The sequence below is a fragment of the Gavia stellata genome, chromosome 12 (assembly GCF_030936135.1).
Source record: "Gavia stellata isolate bGavSte3 chromosome 12, bGavSte3.hap2, whole genome shotgun sequence".
Taxonomy (NCBI): Eukaryota; Metazoa; Chordata; class Aves; order Gaviiformes; family Gaviidae; genus Gavia; species Gavia stellata.
In genome coordinates this window covers 24,277,685-24,303,719 of record NC_082605.1, presented here as the reverse complement: position 1 = coordinate 24,303,719, position 26,035 = coordinate 24,277,685, and the positions used below count along the sequence as shown (strand labels likewise).

At 41.6% G+C, this 26,035-nt stretch overlaps 1 protein-coding gene across 1 annotated transcript in view; it reads right to left on the bottom strand.

Moving 5' to 3' along the window:
- Positions 1 to 26,035, bottom strand: part of GRM7 (glutamate metabotropic receptor 7) — a 283,523-nt gene that overhangs the window by 167,542 nt on the left and 89,946 nt on the right. The window contains exon 2 of the mRNA XM_059823137.1: positions 11,180 to 11,396. Within this exon, the coding sequence (XP_059679120.1) occupies positions 11,180 to 11,396 (217 nt within the window). The remainder of the gene's footprint in view (positions 1 to 11,179; positions 11,397 to 26,035) is intronic.

The following is a 26,035-nucleotide window of genomic DNA, read 5'->3' as shown; positions in this document are numbered from 1 at the left end:
CTGCAGCCGCAGTTCCTGCAAGCGATACACGTTTCACAGGCTGCAAAGACAATCTGTGTCTAAGCTTAAGCAGAACGGCTTACTTTAAAAACAGATCTAGGCTACGGATGCCTGCTCTCTTTGTCATGCTCGGGCTCTCCCAAACAAACAGCAAGCCAGTGAAGTGTTGCCGTTTATCATGAGTAAGGAGACAGCTTCAGAGCATCCGGTGTCGGCATAAAATCCAATTCAAATTTCAAATGAACATCTGTATGTTTGAGTTGCCTTTCTATTACCCAAAGTTTAATCTGTTTCCTCTCCGTGTTTACACAGTGAAATACACGTTAGATCTTTCTTCGATAACAACATAATTGAATAATTTGCTTTTTTACCAACTTTTTGTTATTAACAGCCCAAAAATGAGGTGAAGAGGGAATACTGAAAGCACCGTGATTCGCCCAGGGTGATTTGCTGCTGGCATGTCAGGTTACACGTGCTGAGGTAATCACCTACACATCGCGCGATACAGGACCAGCCGAGGCTCCCCCCTGGAAAGAGGGAGGGGTATTATCAACGGGAGGTTTTTGTTTAAATAATGAACATTGGTAAAGTGTTAAAATAATGCCAACAGTCTCCAGTATGAGAGCAAGCTAGATGGCCTCCTGACTCCTTATAGTTTGAAAACATACGAATCTTGAAGCACCAAAGGGAAAGGAAACAGAACAGCCTGCAATATAAACTGTGTATATATATCTTCCCAACATCCTGGCTATATGTGTAAACCGCTTAAAAACGCCGCATTACAGTTCCTGTTTTCAGCTCAGATATCTTGTTGAATATACTAGAGCAAATAGTCTGGGTATTTCAAACACTGCCTTGATAAATAACTTCCCTAAGAATGTGTAAGAAAAGAGTACAAACTCCATTGATCATAATTTCCTACCTGCTATGATTTTGCAAAGCGGGGTACATACATACACCCGGTTAGAGTGACTTTCTCTCATTGATCTTTTTTTCTGCACAAGGAAGCTGGGCTGAGGAAGGCTTGGATAGCCTTGGAGACAGACCGGAGAATATTTTTGGCATGCCCAGAAGATCACTAGCAGTGCATAAAAGCCATCTTCCAAGAGTGTGAAGGGTTTGGGATGTTTGTCATCCTCTGTTGTCTGAGGAAGGATAAGGAATGAAGAAGGCAGGGGAGGGCGCGTGATGGAAGAGGCATCTCAGAATTACTTATGTGCTGCTACTCCCCCATGGCTATGAAAGCTGTTCTTTGCATGAGCAGAAAGTGAAAAGGGACTGTGAAGTATGGAAGGTACAAGACGAGGCAATAGTTTGTGTTTCCTCCTGGGATGCAGGATTGCAGTGACAGAAACTGAAATAACTTACTGCATTCGATTATATATTACCCTTCAGATGCAGAAATGCATTTAGAGCCGGTCCCAAATGACATTCCACCAAATTCATCCTACTTTGCAAAACAGACATATCCCATGGGAAAATCTCAGTGTAATCACAATATTTCTATTTTCCATGGGGAAAGTCAAAATGACAGCAGGGGCTTCCTCTGCAGAAGGTTTTTATGAAATTCATTTCATTCCTTCAGGAAAACTGACAAGACGCTTTGCACCACACACTGGAATAGGCACTGTAGGTGGAAGCGAAATGGGAGCCAGGATTCACAGGCTCCACTTCGCCCCCCGGGCTGGGAGGCAGGAAAAAAGCATAGTGAAGAGCAAAGGCACTCAGATGCAATCCTCTAGGAAGTCTGGTTTCACTGCCCCCCGGCAGAAACAAGGGACTTTGGAAAGAACTTCTGTCTTATCTTCCAGAAGTTTTAAGTTCTCACAATCAAAGTCAATTTTGTTTCTGCAATAATTAATCTTTTTGGTGAAACAAATGTGATTTTCTAGTCCACTCTCCATGGCAAATCTTCCTTATTCATAGATATTTTCTTCCCTGCTGTGGCTCAATCTTTGCAACCCCAGCCACTTCCATCAACCTTCATTTTACGGCTTTTCATCTCTCCTCCTCCTAATCCTCATACCTGTCTTGCTGTTTCCACAGACCTGTTCCTTCCTTTTATTGTTCAGTAAATCTGAACTCTCTCCTTCCCTCCTACTCCTCCCCAAAACTTCAGCTTTTGCACTTCAGTATGACCGTCTCCTCAAGCTTCCTAATGCACGTTAACATGCTTTTTGTCCATTCCCCTAGTATTCCCCACCGTTTCTTGGCAAATTTCCATTCTTCCCAGCAGAAGATGGATGCAGAACAACACAAATGCTCTTGCTTCTCCGATTGTGCTCCATACTGCTATCTTCACCAGGAGGAACTTACTACCCTTGAGATGCAGAAAACCCGCGAAAGAACAAATGAAAAAAACCGGACTGGGATGAGTAACTTACTGAATCTGCATCAAACCAACTTCTTCACTTCTGCATCACGGGGCACACACATCACAAAATGCAGGAGCATTCCCCAGGGGTGTCCAACTTTACTGGTAAAAACAGAGGCTCAACAATGCATTTTTCTGCTTCGAACTAACAAGGACTTGACCAATCACTTGTTTTCAGCTGATCCACATGATACATTTCACATAACCGTGAAAGCGATGTTTTATAAAATTTGGGGTAACATTTTTAAAGGATGCTGGCAGTTTTTTGTTTAGTAACAAGAATTGCCTATTTCAATTTTATCCTATCCTTGAAATGCAATCTCCAAACGTTCAATAAATGCCATAAAAAGGCAGATATTTATCATTAAAGTGACTTAGGCTATAACTGTGACAGCAGCCCGTTACAGCGATCCAATAACACTTCGCCAAGAAGGCAGGTGTGTGAGATCATCCAGGAGGAGAGAGTGCAAGTTTCTGCATGTATCAGCATGGAACTGGTCTCAGATTTCACATAAGCAGACGCGAAGGTAATCATAATGTCATATCTTTACCTCTTCCCTTCTCCCCAAACTCTATTTTATTGATTTTTCATGAGTCTATTTGAGAAGGAGGAATTACTCAGACCCCTGCTAGTTCCATCACAGAGTTATAACCTCATTTGGGCGGACAGGCTTCTGATGCTGCGGTGCTGCCGGGTATGTATCTATGTGTTCCTAATGCCATCAGCTTCGCTGCTCTCCTGAACGAGGTCATAACAACCCTATAAATCTGCACCAGGTATTTATCTTCCAATGATGACAAAAGATAGGAAAATACATATATCACATACATACCACTGATTAGAGTTTTCTTTTTTAATTCAAATTCTCTAATGACACCCTTATACTTGGTGCCTACACTCCCTGTGTAGTCAAGAGAGAGAAACAGATGTTTCAAAAGGGCCACTCGGATCCCATCACTCTTCATTACCGCACAGGGAACAGAGCCAACTAACTTTGGACATCCGTTATGTCTTAGGTAGGAAGATGCGTCGCTAGAGAAATGAAGATTGCATTCACAATGTTTTGATAACCTACAAATACAGGCAGGTGCCTAGAGGGTTTCTCAGCATCTAAGCCAGGCACCTAATGAGTTCTACCCAATATCACAGGGAAGTCCCAAGCCTAGTCATCACCATAAGGACATCACCCATTCACTCCTCTAAACGACATCACTTCTCACAAGTTAGCAGAAAAAGCCACAGCAGCATAGACCATGCACACAGAGTAGCAGATTTACTTGGCAGAGACGTACTTTGCTTTTTCTTTTCCCTATCTTTTCCCCTATCAGAAGTATACTATTAAACTCCAAATGCAATCCACAACACCCCTAAGGATCAAGTCCAGTGCATCTTCTACTAGATCCGTTACAATTAAAAGAAAATCCTATTAAACCTGACAGACTGCAGCACACAACACAAGTTGGTAAAACTTTAGAAAGCAATTTTTCTTGGCTTTTTTCTGAAATGACAAAACATTTGTTATTTGACAAAACACAGGAAGGAAAATAACAGATTTCATAATGTTGTTATTTAACATAACATCATTGAACACCAAAAGGGACAGATGCATGAATATTTGAGAAAAATAGAAACAAAAATGGAAAACACTTGAAGTGCTCGGATATAAATGACTTGATTTCACCAGTGGTTTACATATTTATTTTGGCTATATTTGATCCAGAAAACAGGCTCTCAAGTAAATGAATAAAGGCCATTCCCATCAGAAAGTATAATCATTTAACACAACCAAAGACAAAGGAACAGCCCTCCGCTGCTGCCTCTCCATCCCCCCGGAGACCTCCATCCCTTCCTGCGGAGCCACCCACCAGGCAGAAAAGCACCGAAGGGAGAGGTCTGCAGGACCAGTAATTCCCTGGGAAAACTCCATAAGCCTCGAACGATATACCCTCAAACGCCATGAAAGCACAGGGGTCCGTGACCTTCCCGAGAGCTCTGCTCCCTGAAGTGACAGCACCTGCAATACATGCTAAACACCACTTCGACAATGTCTGGTTTTCTTAGGCTGGCTTTTGGACTGCACTTCAAAAACTTATTTATAGACCAATTTGTCAACATGTAGGCTCAGCTGTTTGCTCTAACTGAAATGCTGTAGAGGGTTTCTGCCCCTTGGTTTACGGCAGAGGGAGAAGCAATGAACACAGTTTGTAAGATGCTATTCCATCAGCTAAATAAACAAACAGTCATCGCAGTGGACAGTACAACACCTTAGCCCATCTTCCTCCAAAACAATGACTCATTCAAATGAATATTTGAACAGTGACTCTCAAAGTTGGGTTCTGTTAGCTGCCACAAGAACAGAAATCCTAGATCATAAATTTGGGGCATCATTGGATGATGTGCGGTTTCACCCATTGCCAGTATGCAGTGCAAAGCTTCACTAATAAATCGTAAGTATGTGTTAGTTATTAACATAGCCAACGTAATCTCTGCCCACCACAGTGCATCACAGTGATGTCACTAACTTTTTTCACGTTCCTTTCTCATTCTTGGGCTTCTTTTAACCTTGGGTTATGTTGTAAAGTGTGTGCTCCTTGTAATGAGTATTCTAAACCCATTCAGTAGGGCTTTAATGGATCAAGAAAAAAAAAAAGAGAGATGTTTCATTAACATCAAAATGTAAGACAAAAAAAAAGATCAGGATTTTCTACTTGGCAATAGGAATCACTACTCTATTTGAGATACACAGACAGAACAGTCTCCTCTCCCTTCTTAAAACAGACAGTTGTACAACTCCCTCGTAGCAATGATTTAACTCTCTCATGTTATCCAGCACTAATTTGTGCTAATGGAATTCCCAACAGACAGCATAAAAATTACGTTCTGTTACAAAAATGCAGATTCAGGATCACAGCAGGCAGCTGAGCAGACCTACAGGAGCCTACAAAAATGCTGTGTGAATCACTGAGGGATGATACAGCAGCTCTTGGCTTTTAACAGTGTCCGCTTCCATAGGAGACAGGTACTGAATTAGAGCACCATATGATGATGTACCACGTTGAGGATTTCACAGAAAGTATCATGAGATGATTCAGATCACCAAAAACCCAAATCAAAAGATTGAGATCTTATTAGAAACACAAGTCAGGGTAGAAAACAAATATCAAGGCTTAAGGAAAAGCTGTCATATTTTCACATTTAGGTGGCTAAAGAGGTTTAAAACAGTCTTTGCTACCAGCAACAAACCCATAGAAAATACTCTCTGTAGGAGGTATTTACTTGTACGTAGCTAATTTGTAAAGAAAGCAATGCATTAGAAGATTATACTGGTTAATGCATAGATTATAACGGCATGCAAAAAAAGTGGTTCATCTGATTTAGGTGGAGTGACACTTGTCAGACGTAAGGGCAACGTGTCTCATATACGTATGTACGTGTGTGTATACATATGGTTTTTACTAGCAAATATAAAGCTGGGAAAAACAAGATAAAAAGGAAATTCAAGTTTAAACGGGGGGATAGAAAAGAAATACTGTTCAGTGGCACTGCTGGAAGAAGATTCTACTTATGAGGGTAAGGAGAAGGATTCATAATTTCAGGGGTCTCTTCTTTGCCCTGCCAATGAATGTTTTTGATGTTTCTTCTGTTTCTGAGGAAATTCAGCTCCTGCAGCTTGTGCATCTAGGCCGTCCCTGCTGCATGCAGATGCTCTTAACCTTACGTAACAGATGTCTGCGCCACACTTGAGGATCATGGAGACAGAAGAATTAAAGAAATGAGTACTTCAAAAAAGTCTTCAGCAAAAAATGGAGAAAAGATGATAAAGAGACTGTTGCAAGTGTTGTGCTTCCCATGTTAAAGTAGATTTAAGTTTATTCTGCTTTTTTGTTCCGTCAAGGTGATGATAGCCTTTTAATAAATATGACACTGCAACTAGAAGTCTTCAGAAGAAACTTCAGTATATATAATCATATCAGCACACTGGTACAAGAGCTTTAATCCTTTTTTTTCATGTCTTTACTACACAGAGAAAGACGACATGCTTTTCCAGAATTTTTCTTCTCCAGACCTTCCAAATGGTTGAGAACATCATCATCTAAACTAATTAATTCTTAGTTTGTAGATTAAGATACTCTATTATTGACGCGCTGCTCTGTACAATACAATAGGTCTAGTTTGTGCAAACAAGCAGAACTGTGCTCAAAACCAGTCTTGCTGAGCGGAAATACATATTTCTGAGATGGAGTTGGACAAGGGAGCTATGGAAAGGCAGAAGAAAGAGGCAAAGGAAGCAGACGTACGGGTCTGCAGAGCCGGGCATCCCCTTCCTCACACCCTTTGGGCTGCAGCCTGTGGAGCGAGTACCAAAGTCTCCACCAGCAAAGCAGCCAGTGTACTCATCTGTGAAAATGGGTGATTTTTGGAGGGGAAAAGATGAATAAATGCATACTAGATCTTTCATTTATCTGCTAGGAGGCATTCAAGTGGTCTTTTGCTAACGACTTCAATATATATATTTCTTACAGATAGCAATTAACCTTCTGGTACAGATTAATCTTTAAAAAAAAATCAAAGATGAATTAATCTTTGAAATTCAAGTATTCAGTAGTTTCATTAATAATTTGAAATTGTCCTTTAGATTTTCCATAATTAGACCATTCCCCTAATTTATTAATCCCACTGACTGCAGAGCATGTTTCAAATCTTCATCTCCTGCCACAATGACATATTCAAACTCGACTGAAGTACTCACAATAAAAGTCACTTTGTGAAGAATTATTAACTCAAGGATCAAGCAAAGTATATAGTAAAGCATATTTGAAATCTAAGCAAGGATAGCACTTTCTACTCATCCTCACAATTCCTAAGATCTTGGCTGAATCAGAAACAAGTTTGGATAAAACACTGAATTTAGGATAATTAGCTGCTACAGATTTGAGGCCAAAGATAATAAACATGCTGGTACCTATGGACTAAATCTTTTCTGCCAAAATACACTGAGTATGAGATAGAAGGCACTTGTCTGAGAGCTAATAATGACTGCACATTGCCGGCGTGTCTCATCCTTTGACTAATTACCTCCGCTCCGGGGCTGGTCCTGCTCCTGGCAGATGCGCATGGTCCTAAGGGGCCATGTAGGGGAGAAGAGCCACAAGGACCCCTGCTCCGACACCCTCCCAGCTCTGTTCTCCTGCTCGTTAAAAGGGGGTCATGGGGGGCAGGAGTCACGGCAGCTCTGAAATCCCTACAGCCGGGAAAGCTCTCCAACAGCAAACTGCAGCCAGCGCTGCATCGTCTTGTCCCAGCCCAGGCAGCATGAAGAAGCCAGGACTAAAAAAACCTGGGGCTATACAGGCACCTATTGCATTCCCTCATTTGCACCAGGCTGCAGAGCTTATTGTGCCACTCCTTCATTTATTTATTTACTTGCATGCGGGGCTCCTGGGTTTGAGGGCAGGGGAGCAGCACATCTGCCTGCACACAGACGTGGTGTTTCTGCAAAGTCTCGCTGCAGCCTTGCTGGGATCTGACGTCTGCTTTGAGCCGGCAACTGTGGCAATCCACGCAGCATCCAAACCCTGAGCAAGACCAAAGCCTAAACACAGACATTAAACGGACAGTGCTCTAAGCATAGCACAACTCCTCCTGGTGAACATCACATGCCTTAGCTAACTGGAAAATGAGGTAAACTGTGCCTTACCCCTTGAACCCCTCTCCTCTCCTCCATCCTCCCCACATCCCTGCAGGTTACACTGAGCACGCCCTCCGAGTTGGGAAGAACTGGTCATCCACATCCTCCTTGATTTCCAGAAGAACTGGTTCTTTTGACTAAGCAAAAAACTTCCTCCCACTGCTGTTGCATTTCTGTTGCTTCTGACATGAGTTTCCTAATTAGCCTGAGTTTTTATTGGCACCCCAAGCACCACGTTAATCTACTCGCATGGCAGCAGCAGGATCGTCACGAGCGTGCTCTCCCACCCCTTCCTCCCCGTCCCTGCAGCGTTACGACGGCACACACATCGCCGTGCTTGACTGCTTTTGCAAAGGTACCACGTAATTATACACCTCAGTCAGGCCACATCTATTTGGACCCATTTAAATATATTTAATACTCAAAGTACCCAAGGTCTGGGTAATACTTCTCCATCTTGTGAAACCTCCTGTCCCATCTGTTCCTCATTAGAGAGGACTGGTGGCTTTATGCATTCAGACACACGGCTCTTGACCACTCAAATGTTTTTAAATAGATAGCTCAAGGAGCTACTAACTACATGTTGACTCCATGAGTCAGTAACATTATCGCTGCTTATTGCTTCTGCCGGAGGCTCTTTCCAAACCCTGATATTACAGCAATCACCTGACAGACAGCCTGGTTAATCATTTCTTTTGCATAAATGTCCCCAAGGAGTCACAGCCACATCAGGCACCAGGAAAGCAACCCCAAAATTGCTGCACCCTCAACGCCATCTCCCCCAGAGCACGGGCAAATCCCATTGCAACGTGACCCCCCAAAACAGCTCCTGGGGGATGGTCACAAGTGACCCCCGAAGTCGGGGGACAAGGTGCCATTTCCCCATAGGGGATCGAGGTCAGGACCTCTATCTCCATGCAGCACTGCTCCATTAAATATCTAGACAACAGGATCTTCTTACACTTCCCAGGGTTTTAAAAACCCAAGGAACTTGTTGACAGGTATTAAATCCCCTCAGAACTCCACCTAAGCTGTATCTGTGTAACACCAAAAAAGAAAAAAAAGCAGCTGTACTGAATCAGAGGCAGCACCGGGGAGTGGATTATTCCGGTTTCCAGACAAGGCAGGCTGCGTATATAAAAGAAAGTTTATGCACTATCCCTGTTAGTGTCTTAATCTTGTAGGCGTCACGTATATCACTCTGCATGCAAAGCTGTTTTAAGCAAGGTATTCTTTTGGGTTTATGCTTTATTTTTTATGAAGGATGTTGAATTACATGTTGACTACATGAACAGCTCTTATTATTAATTTAATTCTACAGAGGTCAATAAAATGATACAGCATTATTCAGCTAGAGTTTGTCCTTGACATAGAGAACACATTTCTGGTATGATTTTGCAACAGTGGGTATTTGCAAATAAAGTAAATTTTAAATTATAATGAACACTGGCATTTGTCACTTCCTGCAGTATTAAATCCAAACCCATTTTCTTTAATACCACATAAATATGCATTCGAATGAACAGACAAATTTATGCCAGTATAGGTTCCTTCTGTGATACCAACATAATGAAACAATTCTGGATTCCCCTCTCTAAAGCCCCTTTCTTTTACGCGCAGCTGCCTTCTCCGCTCACCCCTCGGATGACGCTGCCAAGAGTGACCCATCAGCTGCACCGTGGCAGTTTGGGGGCGAGCGGATGCTCCACCTCACAGGTAACGCAGGCAATTTGCAAAAGCAGAGCATATGCTGTGGAACCAGCTTTGGAACAACCGAGGAGCTGGAAACCTCCAACGGCTGCGTCAGAGCAACGCCTGCCCCATCCTAGTCCTTTCCTCGCATGCACTTACTAATCTGGCTGGGGACCTATGTAATTAAGTGAGTGAACTGTGGATTGCGTTATGCTGGTTTTATTTAACGCAATGCCAGGGCAGTTACAGGGTGGGAGATGTGCGAGTTCAGTTTGGGAATACAATAAAGCTTATTCTTGCGCAATGATGATGGGTTCCCGATCAGGATATATCATTGTACGCTTCTGGAGGTGGGCCTTGCATATATCACCAATAACAAATGACATCTTCTGCTTATTCTTCCTTACCAGTGCAAGAATCAACTTCAAATACTTAAATTTTCAAACCTTTATGATTCTGGATTGCAAATCAGATTGTCATGGATTTATACCTGTATTCCCTGAAATGCCTGAAGTCCTCCTACGTTCTGGCGTCTCTGGGGAAATTTAGAACTATTTACCCTGCAGAATAAGTTACCAGGATAAGGGTATGAGCACACTGACACAGCAGTCACATCTTCAAGACAGGTCTGCTCTATGTTTTGTACCAGAACAGGAAAGCAAGCTGTAAAATTAGAGATTTCTGCCAACAAAATTATGATAGTTCAACTCGATACACCATAAGCCTGACCCAGCGCAAGACACAGCACTTCCCTGTCCTCTTGGAACATCCCTCACTGACAATGACATTGTCCAACACAGTTTGGCCTTCTTGGAACACCGCTAAATGAAACCAGGAACAAGAAAAACATGATGCATCACACCAAAGCTCTGATGTGCCTCGCACCATACTGCTGACTTTGTTGCCTCCATATCCCAAGCCAGTAATCTTTGAGCCTTCAAGTAAAAGATGATGAATTTTCTCAACTGAATTGGTCAAGAGAAATGCTAAAGAAAAGCAATACGAATCAGGCAGTGATCCGAAAGGTGAACAGCAATAGTATGACACAAGTCAATGTCTGGTAACAAGCAGTCTTCACAGAATTTCTAGCTGTGGAGAGAGAAAAGCTCAGCATTTTAAAATCTGTCTTCTACCCAAGTCAACATAATATAATGCCATCCAGTGGAATAGTAGGAGCTTGACAAGACTCAGGGTTTCCTATTTTCTCCAGAAATGACTGAAAACCACTAAGGTTTCAAACTCCCTGGAACTCCATAAGCAATTTAGGAATGAGAGTATCTAGTAGCCATTACAGAGGCATCGCAAAGAACTGGAGCAACTTCAGAATCACATGTATGTTCTAGAAAAATAAGGTAACATTTGGCACAATATAACATACGTTACTTCTATAGCGTTTGCTGGAGGGAGGACGGGCGTTGCCTACCTGCCTCTCTGGAAATTTGCATGAAGGACTCGACTCCTTTTTCTCCATAATTCCCTTCAGATGCCAAAGTGGACACATAATTCCATCCCAAAGCCTTCACAATGTCCACCATTGCTTGTGCTTGGAAGGAATCTGGAGGAACCACACGTGAGAAGAAATCATAGCGCCTGTCATCACTCAACTCTGGTGCAGTTGAGGCATAACTGATTTGTGGGATCTGTAGAAAAAAATAATTTCTGATAAATATACATATTCATATACTCATTGAACTTCTTGCAGCAGTTAGCTGCAGCAGTTAGCTACAGCTGAGCCTCGGTTCGTCTTCATTGTATCCACCTATATTTCTCCACCATGTTCCTTTACAATGTACAAGTCAAAGAAACAATCTTTTCATTGACTTCAAGTTACACAAACAAATCATTCATCAATTGAAAACAACTGTATATGCGCATATTCATAATTTCTTCCTTTCAGGCAATCATAATCAAATACAGCACACACAAACCATTTTTCTCACTATGTTCTTTTTATTGGTGTTCTGGTTTTACTAGCATGAGGTTATTTGGGATCCTGAATGCAACCGAGTTTAATCTGTACCTGTCACCGCTGGCTGAAAGCCAGAAGGACCCTTCATCAGTTTTTGGAGGATGAAGCAGCTCTTAAACATTAAACTGCGACTCCAGATGTAAACACAAGAATGTTTATTTTTTATTCTTTCTGATGAAGAACAGTCATGAAGATTTCTGAGCATGGACATCTCTGTCCCACAAAGACAACCTGGTCATGATTCAGCTCTGTCATAAAACTCTGCCTGCCCATGACAAACCAGCTCTTGCTTTTCCTTCTCACAGCAGAGTGCGAAGGAGGCTGATGGTTACTTTTCGTAACAGAGAGACTACAATACTGTTCAGGGCTATTTTCTCCTTGATAACAAAGGTCTCTAAGCAGTTATCAAGCTGACAGCATGTTAATCCCAAAACACATTATGCAATTGTTTGAGTAACAGTCTGGGACTGTTCCTTAAATTAAGGAACCTGCCATAATTCTCACTTGAGATGCCAAGGAGGGAAAAAAAAGATTTGCAATATAAACGAACATGATCATATATAATGATTTGAGAGTTCTAGACTGTGGAAAGGTCAGTATTTCATGCCTCAGTACAAGCACCCTCTGCATTCTCATATTCTGTCTCTGCACAGCATTCCTACAAGTATTTATCAGCTCTCCTGCCTTCTCAGAAGAATAAACATTGTATTTCCCCAGGCTCAAAACTGCAAAGGGCTCGGCGCCTTCGGTTCCCACAGAGGTCAGCGGCAGATGAAAGCCAATGCATCATTTCCACAGAATACATACTACACCTGTACATTAACAACTGCTACAGCAGAGTACAAGCAGACCTGTAAAGCAAAATTGCTGCTGAAGACCCAGCAGATATGCGAATTTATCCAAACCATCCGTAATTATTGGATACCCCAACATTTGTTGAGATATGTTCGTGCTTGTAAAGGTAATATCTAATTTATTATAAACCATAACAAACCATAACACGTGACTTATTTAAAATCCGTTCAGCTTCATTTAGCATCAGCCTAGAGTGAAACACGGCTCGTGGCCCTTGCTCAAAGCCCTGCACCGGCGGGACCCCTGTGCAGGGAGCTTGCTGAATCGGGGCCCAGGCGTGGTACCACTCTTAACTTGTTATGAATTATTAAACCTAAACAAACACTTGACTTTCAGTAGGTGCCCAGGATGTCACCCACCATGTGGATGTGGGAGAACCAAATCCCCCATCACTTGGCACGGTCTTCCCTTCGGATGCATCATATCACTCCTTTGCATGTCCGCTGGTTTTACAACCAGAGAGGTGGCTAATCAAGCTGAATGCTGGGATGCTTTAGGTTTTTAATGCAAGACAGCAGTCATCTACAAAGCCTTGCCAGATTTAGATCTGTGGCTTGTGGACAGCACGTTGCCAGCAAGACCTTCCAGTGCTCCAGTCACAGAAAATGAAGAAAGTTAAAATTGAGGCTGCCGGGAAGAACACAGCATGGTGTTGACCACTGGTACATGATTTACTTGCTCAGTATTTCGCCTAGGGGCCGGCAAAGCTTGGGGACCACTCTCAAAGACAAATAGATCGATTACACCGATTTATCAGGGTTCTTTATTTTTAATCTACCTTAGGGATGACTTTCAGCGAACACCAACTACTGTGGTTGCACAGAAAATGCTGGGCACCCTGGCCATCAAAAATAATTGAAATTCCTAATTTGTCTGTGCCTACAATTGCTGGTGTAATAAATGATTGCTGACATTTTAGGATCGCTCTCTTCTCATTTGTACAAAGCAGTTAACGGAGCTTACTCAGCTGCTTATCAGCTTAACTCATCTATTCATTGGATGGTATTATATTAAGTGGAACAGCTAACCAGGCTGACTTTATGGGTGCTGTATACCCGTTATTAATTAGACAAGCATCCAGTACACAACATACAGTCCCATACACTGAGCCGTACTGAGATAGCAGAGTGCTGGATTTTTTAATTATAAATAAAAGAAAGGATGAAATATGAATTCTTATCTGTGGCAACTGTTTTTATTCCAACTTGCCAACAGCTGCTTTTTCAACTGAAAATCAAAAGCAGTGTATTCTGCACTTTTACAAAAAGCAAAGCTTCTACAGATTTTGCTCTGTTGCTTATATTACTTAGGAGCCTTTTGGTTTTTTAGTCTTTTTCCTCTGTCCATAAAATATTAACCACTTCTGGCTGTTTCAATCACTTGCAGTATAAAAAGCATATATTAGGGTTTTTTACCAACGTTTCTTGCAGGATATCTAAAAGCAACATAAAGTTATATGTATGAGGAGTAGAATTTTCGTCAGGTTATGTCCAAATAGAGGGAGAAAAGTACTTAAATGGATACAATAGATACAGCAGCCATTAGAGTTCAACTTTGTCCAGTATGTCAGAGCACGTTACACCTAGGAAAGACGTTTTCCCTTCCCACATGTCTTCCTGTGCACGCAGGCAGGATCCCAGATGTCCAAACTGAACATCTGTTTGCATCAGCTAAAAGCTAACAATTCAGCATGTCTTCTTCTCTTCCTTTTTTAACATTCACATCCAACTGGATGTGGACGAACCTGCCATGGACTCAGCTGGAAACCTTTCTCCCGTGCTTCACACCATATGTTCTTCCGCGTTACTGTTTTGTTTTTACTGAGAGTGACTTTAGTTTGAAAAACACAACATCATGCCAACTCCAGTCAAATCTCGATGGCCAGACACCCTCTCATCTCTGAGATGTCTTCACAGCGCTTACACTAATCAGACCAACATCCAAAGGACAACATATAGTGCTGCTATGTGCTGATGGCTGCTCAGCAGGCAAGCTCGCAGACCTTCAGCTCCTGCAAACACTGAAGTGCACTTGAAAATAAAAATGGATTGACACAATTCATCAAGACCCAACCCCAAGCTGGCCAGACTTCACAGTTCTCTGTTCCCAAAGACGATGAAGATGGTCTCACCATGCAAGGGGAGTGAGGGGGGGCCAAGGGAGAACAAGAAGAGCAGCTATAATTTGATTACTCTCTCTGACCATTAAATTAATTCCCTTGGTCCACCTCTCTCGAGCACACGCAGGTGATTCTCAGGACTGGCACAGGCCTCCCCCTCGGGGCAGGAGGCTGGAGCCTCCCCAGCCTGCCGGCTCACATCACGCAAGCAAACCTCCCGCCCCAGGGGCCAGGAGAGCAGCGACTGGATGCACACAGACTGGATTTCAGTTTTGAAGGTGCAGAAAAAGCCTTTGTAAACCTATCCACATAAAACCGCAGTGAAGTAGCTGGACATTTAATAACCAACTCTTCTCCACCCTGATCAGTCTGTAAAACCTGCGTTTAGCACTGCAGAAAGGTGCTGGATGATTAGCCCTACGACGGGAAGTCTCAGACACAAGATGAAGGAGTGAAACGCAGAACAAGCTACTGTACAATGCCAGGGGTGCCTGAGCAGTAAAGATGATCTTAAATGCAGTCCTACCGCTACCTAACGTGTCCCCTAAATGTCCCCTCAGGTGTACCAATCATTGCCAGTCTTATTTCTGTTTTCGTTTTGAAAGTTGTTGATATGGGTCAGGCTTGAAAAGAAAAGCCATCTGACAGTACCGGCTAGCCTGCACCATGCTCTAACCACACAAAAAATTGGAAGTTTACCCACTTCACCCAACTTTTACACACTAAATACATAGCCCCTAAATAAAAAGGTTTGCACTCCCCCTCCCCTATAGCTTTCCCCATTTTTACAAGCTTTTAAACACATGACTCTTCTTCACTTAAGCCATACTCATTCTCCTTTTGGTCCTGCAAGGGTCCGGTTTGAGACATCATGTCCCACTGCTGTGGGAACAACCAGGCTGTCAACAAACCCAGCAGGCATTCCGATGACTTCAAGTCAGGATCACAGCACAGAGTACTTTAAATGAGGTTGGGTCTTTTTAATTAAACAGATAAGTATTTTCTGTCTCTTACCTTCCTTTCATTTTGGTAAAATCTGCTATTTGTCATTGATATCTCACATTCAAAACTTTAGTTTAAAGAAGCAAGCTTTCTCTTCCATCACATTTTTCTATCTTCTGTTCTGAAATTGTTTGAAACACCAAAACGCTCTAGGGAATTATAGTCTGCTTTCCAAATGGCTCTAACACCTTGGGAGAAGAGTTGTGATCCATACAGCATGGGGGATGAAAATCCCCCTGGCCCTCACACAGCAAGGCCGTGAGTAAGAAAAGCCTGTGGTCCTCCTTCACGTACTGCATAGCAGCCAGCGTTTGCAGAAGAGGCATCCTGCCTGAGCCTTCGCCACCGTAACAACACAGTTGTAGCCGGAGCTTTCTGAAGGACACTCAGGTGTCAGCAGGTGAGTAAGCAGATCGCCGCTGTGGGAGGCAGATTTTCCTGAAGGCAGCCTGCGTGTTTACAGGACTATGGCAAACATCACACTCAGGAGCTCCACATGTCATTCGCCTGGCCGATGTTCTGATCACAGTAAGAGTGAGTGAGTAATGCTGGGAACATTACATTAGTCAGTGATTAATTAATGCTAATTTATTTTTAACATTGAACATTAGTCTTCATTTCTTTCGTTTTCTTCTGTGAATGAAAAGTTCTCTCTGGATCACACTTGGTTGTCTGGCTTGAAAAGCAGGGCCTCTTTGTGAGCGGCTGCACCAAAAGCCACAGCAGAGAACACACCAAGGATCAACACGTGTCTCTGACGGTCTCCTCAGTCACTCTTTGCAACATCAAACATCTTCCAACATCAGGTTTGGAACTGCGTATTTCAGAGTAAAAAGCAACAAACTTCTTGTTCCAATTCTTCATTTCAGACTTGTTTTGTATTATCGCCTCACCCCGTATCCTCCGCCTCCTCTCACTGTTCAATACACCCTTCTTTTCAAGCAAAACAACAGAAAGTGGTGAGCTTGTTGCTAACACCCAAGTGTCTCAACTGGAAACACGCAAGAGACCCAGTGCCAGGAGACAAACCACCTCTCTGTGAAGCTGCAATAACTGCCAGAAGCATTGGGCTTACTGCCCGCACCCTCATCACCTCCGCCCAACTCTGCCTGCAAATTCACTTGCACGGCCAAGAACCTCGTAAATCAGTGGAACCATAAAAATAATTATTGCCACTATGCTACTTCAAATGAGATTGAGCTAGGCTACATCTCCTCAGTAACTTATTAAAAGATTAATAAAATGGTGCACCTGAACCCAACTCACCAAACGACAGTAGTCAGAAAACTTCAGAAAAGGCAATTTCCCTAAGGACCATGTGCAATTAAGATAATGGATGAGTATACCTGTTGAGATATTAATGAGCTCCCACTAGGGTAATATTAAGTTCACAGTTTGATGCATTTTTACTTTCCACTTCCTATTAAGTTTTATTGATATGATTTCCTGACAATAGAAAAAAAAAAAAACCCTGCTTTGATAAAACCTCTTGAACTCATCTTACTTGGCAGCGCAGTGTCAGTCTACACAAATTGCAAAATCCTGCCAATAGCTTAACTTTACAAAAATAAGATGCCTGAAGACTTTTCACTTGGCTGCAAAACTCTTTGGTGTGAACTGACGGATGACTAACAATCTCGAATCTGTTTAGGTCTCAGATTTTATTCATGTAGAAATTTATCATGTCAGGATTTAATCATGAGTTAGTACAACTACTCTTTGTTCACCAGTAACATCTCAAATTGCACAACAAACAGCTTCAGCGTCCTGTGAACTACATATAATCATTTTCATTGCCTTAAATTAAAATGATTTGAAGTTTCTAACTAGCTCTTTTCTCTGGGCAAAACTCCTCTACACTTTCTTCGCTTTCACGTCGTTCCAAAGAGGAAGAAAATTTTACCCAAGATACAAAATAAGATCAGATTATGACTCAAAGCTTGCAAAGATAATAGGAATGAGTCTTCCTGCTGATTTCCACCCGGCTGGAGGGGGAATTCGCACTCACTCCATTTTGTCAGGAGCTGACATCCGTGGGGTGGTGCAACGGCCTCGGGTCTTGCCTGCCCTGCAGCAGCCGGTGGCCTCGCGGCACGCCGGCCAGCTGGTCGGCATGGGGGTGTACATAACGAATAGTATCTCTGCCTTTTGTTCTCCTCCTTGCCAGCCCTTCCAAAAACTAAACACTGCAAAATCGGTAGTTTCGGGTAAATTTTCTGGAGGTGTCAATCTAGCAGCATGTGCCCTATTTCTGTCCTGAAAGGTGCATATGAAAATAAGTATTACTGCAATTCTTGCTCTAGGGCTCTTAAAAGACTAGGGAATAATATTCCCAACAGTCTCCGGTAATGATGAAAACAAATCCTTCTAAAGTGCCTTGATAATCCCTCCTTATTATGTTTTAGGATGAAATTCTAGAAGTAGTGCGTGTCAAACTGGTTTTTATACTCAATCAAATGTTGACAATGAGAAAATGAGGCAAAACAATTAACAAAAAAAGTTTTCATGTAAATCGATTTTAAGAGCAATAGAAAGTATTTCTGTACAGCTCTGCCATAGTCTATAAGGTGTTTACATATGACAAACCTGTTGCTGCGTGCAGAAGTTACACCATAAGAGCAAATTCTTCTGAGCAGTGAACAAAAGCAGCACATCTAAAGAAGGACATTCGTATAACAGAAAATTTTCAAAACCATTACTCTATTTACAGTTCACCTCAGTTTCTCTCACTCTGTTTACCAATTACTAAAGCTACTGGTGTTCAAACAAGGTCCTGTTTGCTCACATCACCACCTCTCTTATTTTATCCCACAGTGAATTCCTAATGATGTATTAGAGATCAACACAATCACCTACAAGGGAATTGGATAGATATTTCATAAGGTACAAAAATACAAATATAAACAACATCAAATACAAATGAGAAGCTGAGCCTGGAGGACGAGAAGTGCATTTAATAAAACAGAAATATCTTCAAGAGCAACAAAAGAAACAGTAAGAAAATAAACCCAATAAATGTTCACGTACATGAATTTTGCCTGTGTCCATGTCAGCCCATTCCACCAAACCTCACCACGCTGTGTGAGCTCCATCTCACACTACTTGTCCAGCATGATGACTTCAGCTAATAGGCGAATGGCTCTTATCTCAACTTGACCTTATAGACCACAAGGACTATTAAGATGTCAATCAGAGTAAACCCCACTTTCCACAGCATTTAAAAAGAGAGGTTTTCAAAGTGTTCAGCATCTGCAGTTGAGGACCTATGTCAGCGCTCCCAAGCCTCGTGTAAGTTTTTTTTTTTGTGGGAATTTCCAAGAGGGATGGCAAAATTCCATACTTATGGAGAACTATAGGTGTTCTTGACAAATCGTCAATGAAAAACTGGAGGAGCTCACTGCTGTGTGGACCTCTCAGTATCAGATAATTCAAGAGTGTCAGTGATAGGAGAATAAAGTACTATCAGGAAGGGTAATGGACTGACGAAACACAGGGAGCTACAGGGAGAAGTTATCTGTAATTTCATTTCACTGAATTGTCTTGCTGTGCAGCATCGACTTCAGTTTCAACACATAATGAATAAACATTAGAAGCTCCATGCAGATTGTGGGGTGGAAATTAAGAGGGAAGGCCAGTCCTATTAAAGGACTTACTGTAATCAAACAGTGCAGTAACAGACCTTAACAGAGCTGTTAGGAGAGCGATGCACCACTGGTCTGACATCCCGACAATATGGAGCAACGCAGCGTACCGTCGTGCTTCCAGAGCGATGGTTCTGGTTAGTAAGACCTTTTAAAATTCACAACTCCTCGATTACCAATATTATAATGGATGGAATCCATTACTGAAACAAACACCTCCAACGCTACTTTGGTTTTCTGAAATAACTGGCCTTCTAATTGAATGTTTTGGGGTTTTTTAAATGCATTTCAAACCTGAAAAGAGCATATGAAAGAGTCCATTTCCAGGCACATAAATCAAGCTTCATCCCTAGCATAACTATCATAGCACTAAAGAGGAAAGACATCCTGAACAATATTGGCAAGCTGGGAGTATTTTCCATATCTACAAGGTCTCTCTTGCTTCCTTTTCTAGAATAAGAAAGGACTTGTATGAATTACTCCAGAAAAACTAATTGTAGCAATTAAGGGAACAATAATTACAGCAATTAGTACTGTCCACATGGCTCACGGGAGCACTTTATCAACTCAGACAGAAAGCAGGAAGAAAAAAATTATAAACATATAGTAAAATGAGAGGTGTCCATAAATATGAAATATCCTTGTATTTCATCTTGATGACCTGTACCTAGAACTAGGTCTACTTCTGACAACGATGAGCTTATGGCATAGCTTGGGCTTTTATAGCTGCAAAATAGGAGATGATCTCTTAGCTTTTAAATGTGGAAAGAGGCTTGGATAGATGACTTGAAACCAGGATCCACAATTTTAATGAAAATTAGTCTTAGCAGGAAAATATGCATCTTATCTCCTTTATAAGGCTGTAAATAATACTGTCCTTATAGTAAATAAGGACATAACACCTGTCTAAACAAGTTTACATATTGTGAATTAAGAATTGCCCATTTATACTTTCATCATTAATACTTTCATTTGTCTAACCCGGGCATTAGGGTGCTCAAGCACATGAAGACAGATACCTGTGTCTCACTAAACGTATTCCAAGTGGCTAAGATCTACAAATACTTGTGCTGAGTCAATTCATAATGAACCTACAGGCTCACTTCTCTTCCTACACAGGCATAAATGAAATTTTTTTAAAAATCTCTTCCATGACACTGCCTTCCTTTCAGAGCAAGGTTCCCCAATTCCTTGTGCCTGCAGGCACTTCAACCTGCTCCCACCTGACCAGCGAGCTAGTCCTGGCTCTTCCACACCGCCACAAGAGAGTAAAAACTCTTGAATCAATAAACTGCTACTCCTTTTGGAGAAACAGACCCTCGTATCAGTCATGCTTATCTATTATTCAGTAGGAGGAGGTACGAGAGCGAGGTGGGTACTATAAAGCGTGGGTTGCTATTCCAGGTTTTTGTCCCTAAGGCAAGGCCACCTACATTGCCTTCACATGAAACACGTAGCCCCTGAAGACCTGCACAAAGACCTCCTGCAAATGGGCAAGCAAACAAAGGCATGAAGCAGCAATATAGAGATAACCTACTTTGCTGAATGTTTCGAGATCTACAGCTCCAGCAAGTGCCTTTTTTGCAGTTAACAGTCTAATAACCTTCTCCATGGGCAAAGAGCATTTTTTATAATCAAGCTCCTTTGGGCAGGGTCTATGGACCAATTCAAAACGTTTCTGATACTCAAAAATAAGTCATTCAAACCTTTGGACCAAGCTGTGCCAGAAAGCACAGTTCCCGCTGTACTACTTCTACAAAAATAGAACACCTTTGAGAAAGGCAGAACAGGATTTCAACACCACTGTCAATATTGCACATTGTTTTAGAAATAGGTGAGGCCCAAGTGGAATTCAACTGTTCTTTCACTTGCTGTCCTTTATAGAATTACTTAAATAAAAATCTCAGCCTACACTGTAGCTTGGACACAAAAGCTTCATACATATTAAAGACTACTCCTTTAAGAGACAAAAATACGTTCCTCTGTGTATCAAAAGACGTCATGTTCTTTAACATTTCTTAGCTGTTGTGTTACAGCACGCCCGCAACAACACAAAATAAATAGGTTCTTTTTGTTTGCAGGTATTATTTGGGTTTGCAAGACCAATCGTTATCATCTGAATTGTTATTTTTTCCAGTAAATCATCATACTTTGGGACTTTCTTTGTTTCAAAACATTCCTTGAAAAAAATTGCAAAAAAAGACCAGAAATCAGTATTTTAATTTACACTGAAATGGAAGAAGATTTTTAGATACACACTTGCATGATTTGTGTGTACAAGTTCCTCTTTGGGCATAAAGTTGCGTTTATGTTCTAAGTGATCACTTCTCAGAAATAAAATTAGTTTTTATTTATATTACTTACATTTTAATTTCCCTTGGTTTATCTCTATTTTGATATAATAGTATTAAATTCAAAATGTAATTTATACTTTTTTATTATTATTATTTCTAGCCCTGGCTATATAAAGATCCTTCTTTATTTTGAGGGCAGACTGCCTCGAAGCCGACAGTCCCTCCAGCAGCTGATGAGCTGTGCAGCCCGGGGCGTGCAGCCAGTCCCTCCCAGCATCGCACGCCGGTGGAGATGCCGCCTGCGACAGCGATGCGCATGGGCGAGGACTGGCAGCCTTCAAACTCCCCCATCCCTCCGCGTATCGCAGAGATGCACTTGCACATCCCCTGATGCAGGCAGGCAGCAGCACAAGCTCCTTCCCCCGTGCAGGCTGGGTCCGTCCTCCCTGACATACAGACGTGTGCGGACAGACAGAAGCCAAAATTTCCCCTGGCTGACACAACAAACACATCCAGGTCTAGGGAACCTCTTACAGCTCCCATCTGCAAACAGAAATATTTATCTACTGCACCAGAGGGATTATTGATAATAAAGACAAAGGGACATGTACTATTATGAAAGTTCAGCACTTAATGTTTTTAAGTGAAAGATTTAACTTATTCAGAATTTTAGCTCCCTTGCTCATAGACTAGCAAGGGGATAAAGCTTTACTGGTTTGCAGATCTTGTGGATGACATATGACGAGCACAGCACATTTATATATACTAGTGCATATTCATTGATTTTACAATACTAACTAGAATATTCCTCCTAGGATACATCAGTTAAAATATCAGTGGTGATTGCCCATCCATTGCAATGCAAGAATGCACAGCTCTTCATATTTTAACTCTGGCCCTGATAGAATGAAAGCTTGAGAGCAGCATTAAAATAATAGATGGTACTCTGCTAGAGGTAATTTGAAATCTTAACAAAGCATCAAAGGATCTTGTCTATTACGAGCTAATACTTCAAGCCAATTTTTAGCTGAACTCACGTAAGGTGATGGGAGTACGGGGACCCTATAACCTTTCTAATGGCCACATTTTTGTAATCATATGGTACAACAAAGCTGCTTATGCAGCAATAGCCTTTTCAACCTCATGCTGTGATTCAAATTCAGACTACAAATAACATATGTGGATATTCTGTCACACTTTTATGCCATGACACACCACAATGTCTAAAACATTATTACAAAGATATTGTGTGAAAGAGAGAGAACAAACAGGTTTAAAAGGGGCATATTCTGTACTCTTTGAGTTTGTGCTAAGACTGAATCTACTTTTGGGGCTGTTTACTTCTATCACAGCCTAAGAAAGCATAAGGGATATCTCCAGCAGATAAAACAGGCAATGCTATTTCAGAGGGAAGAAACCAAGGTCTGTCCATTAAATGCTACAGATAACAAAATAACTTGTGTCAAAAATGCAACTGTATTTGTACCACATAGCTAAGAATAAGATTAATGGTTGTCTAACCCATCCGGCGCTTGGGAATGGGAAAGGATGCTGTCTTAGGTAGGTTCACATTTTGGAGAGGCTGACATCAAGACTTCTCAAGTCTTGCACAACGTAGCAGAGGGAGACAGAGGGCACGGCTGCCTCTTACCCGGTCTGAACACACAAGATCTTCTAGATGCCAAAAAAATATTCCCTCGAGGACTGGAGCCCACTTCCTACAGCATGCAGATTTACATCAAGCAAGGGATTCTCAGAAGGGTCATGTCAACCATTCAAAGAAGTGCTGAGCGGAGAACCAGAGGCCGTACGTGCCCTACGCTCAGTTATGGGACATGATAGCAGTAGGTAGATTTGCTTTCTTCTCCTTCTACGTATACCATTCGCATACATTGTCTGCATTTCCAAACTGAGAAGTCAGTCACTGTGAACAGATAGAGAAGTGATGTATGTACACCAAGTATATATATAAAGCATAAATATGCTTGCGGTGATTGGAGCTTACACATCCAAATACGGACTCACAAATTCTAATTATTTTGAAAATAAATCAGAACCAGAAGATAAAGACAGCAAAGTAGCTTTTATGTTTTATTTATGTGTACACATTGCTCCATTCATCGCAAACATATAATTGAACCTTAGATTGTCTGTGCATATTTTAAAAGGTTTTTAATCTGCAAGTATAAATCTCATTGATTTTGAAAGTAGCCCGATAAAGACAACAACAGTAAAGACTTATTCAGCAGACAGGCTGAAATACAGGAAAGCTCAATAGCATAACATAGCTTTCTGAAAGTAATACGCAAACACAGACACATGCAAACCCACTACAGTGGAAACAAATTGCAATGTGGTCCAACGTGAAACAACCATCCTTCAAAGCTTAGTTATTAGACTAAATGAAAGCTGTTGAGTTAGTATTTGAGCATATCTCATAATTGCATTTCTAGATGAGTATCTGTGTCGAAAATAAGGCTGTGATTTGGATATTTATTATTAATTTTCAATATAGCAAAGTGTCTTATAGTCAAGGAGAATAAAGCCTATGGCCTTCTTGTCTTTACAGAATAACACATCTAAAATCTGTCAATACAAATTCATCTATATTATGTGTTTCTTTACAAGTTAAACTTTTGGCAAGCAGCTCAGTATCATGATGAGCAAAACTGAGTTCCTGTGAATGACTTTCACTGACCAGATATTGCAAAGTTAAGAATCTATACTCATAAGAATGTCTCCGAGTGATCTTTGTTTTACTGGAGAGTCTTGCAGAGCGAGACTTCCTCCAGCTCCCCTCCCCTAGATCCTCTACAAAAAACCCACAAGGGCACCAGCTGCATTTCAAGCAGTAAAACGGTGTTTTAAACAGGGCTTCTGGAGCTCACTTCTTTCCTCGTTTCCTTCCACATAATATTGGGAGTATTTTTGCATTTAAAAATGTGTCAAATAATACAGAAAACTAGGTTTTTAATGTGCTCAAATACTGTGGTTGCCTGAATGGTTTTGTTTCAGCTGAAACTATTTTGTTTTGGATCAGCACATTATTAAAAGGTTGAGGCAAGAACAAAACTGTGGGTTAAAAAGAATATGTGTAAGCTCCTATCTGAATCTCTCGCTTCAGTTCTGGTCATTCATACCTACACGCTTCAACAGGTTTTTTCACGTTTTCATTCAGTCCTGGAAATGGCGCTCTCTGCACTGACTAAAGATGATGCCCCGGGTGAAACCATGGTTAAGCAACTACAACTGGAAAGGATGACTACAGAGGTATAAAACTAATCCTCATTTACCAACAAAGTGATAAACCTCCCCATACCAAAACATCAGCCTGTACGTATGGGAATAGCATCACTTCTGCAAGCATCTCCAGTGAGGTCAAGCAGCATAAATTCCCTTTAAGCCAAACGGTCTCCTAATGAGCCTGCCACGCTCCGACACGCTGCCGGGGGAGTACGGAGCGCTCGTACCCGCACACGGCACCGTGCGGGGCGGGTAAGAGGACTAAGGAAACATGTCGCAGCTACCGACTGATGTTCTGAACAGCATACACATGTCTAATACTCAGTGGTAGCAATCAGGGTGAGACTGAATACATAGAGCAGATTATCCCATGTCCGCATGTAGAGTGTTAGTTTTCTTTCTTGTCATAAATTGATGCCTACAACTACTAGAGACAAGTTATGGCCTAAACGAACTCAAGGATAAAATCTGCCTTGTCCTTTCTTTTCTGTATTTGTTATGACACAAATTGCCTCCTTTTACATTATGAAATACAGAAGAGCATTTCAGAGCACCTAAGATGTGCTGAGTTTCAGTGGCAGCCAGCACATACAGCAAAGAACTGTTTCCTACACTAAGTGAAAAGTGCTGTGCGTGGGGAAGAACCCAACTGCGTATTTTTAGCTCATATCCCTTACAAATAGGGCGGTGAACAGGAAATTCCTATATACAGTTTTAGTAAAGATATGATACAAATGGGTTCTCAATTTCAGATATCTGGAGCAAAGTCTCCATTTAAGAATAGCACTTACAAGCCTTTTCTTCAGACGTGATCGTTAGTGCTAAAGCAGTAGTCTAGGGTACTAGAGTTTGCCTCCGTGTAACACAGAATCACACAGAATCACTAAGGTTGGAAAAGACCTGTAAGATCATCAAACAAAATCCTTGATAAATCATTTGTATCTCTCTATTAAAAGTTATTGAGCTCTCTGTTAAAAGTTATCACCTGCTGCCACAATGACAACTCTACCAGAGGAAAACTCTTGCTGTTAGCCCATGGCAAGAGAAATTTAATGTAAAAAGGTTTACTGTAGACAAATGAGCTACATAAACCACAGCCAGGCCTAACCTTGACCTGCGAACTACCAATTGCATGAGAACAATACGAGTATGGTGC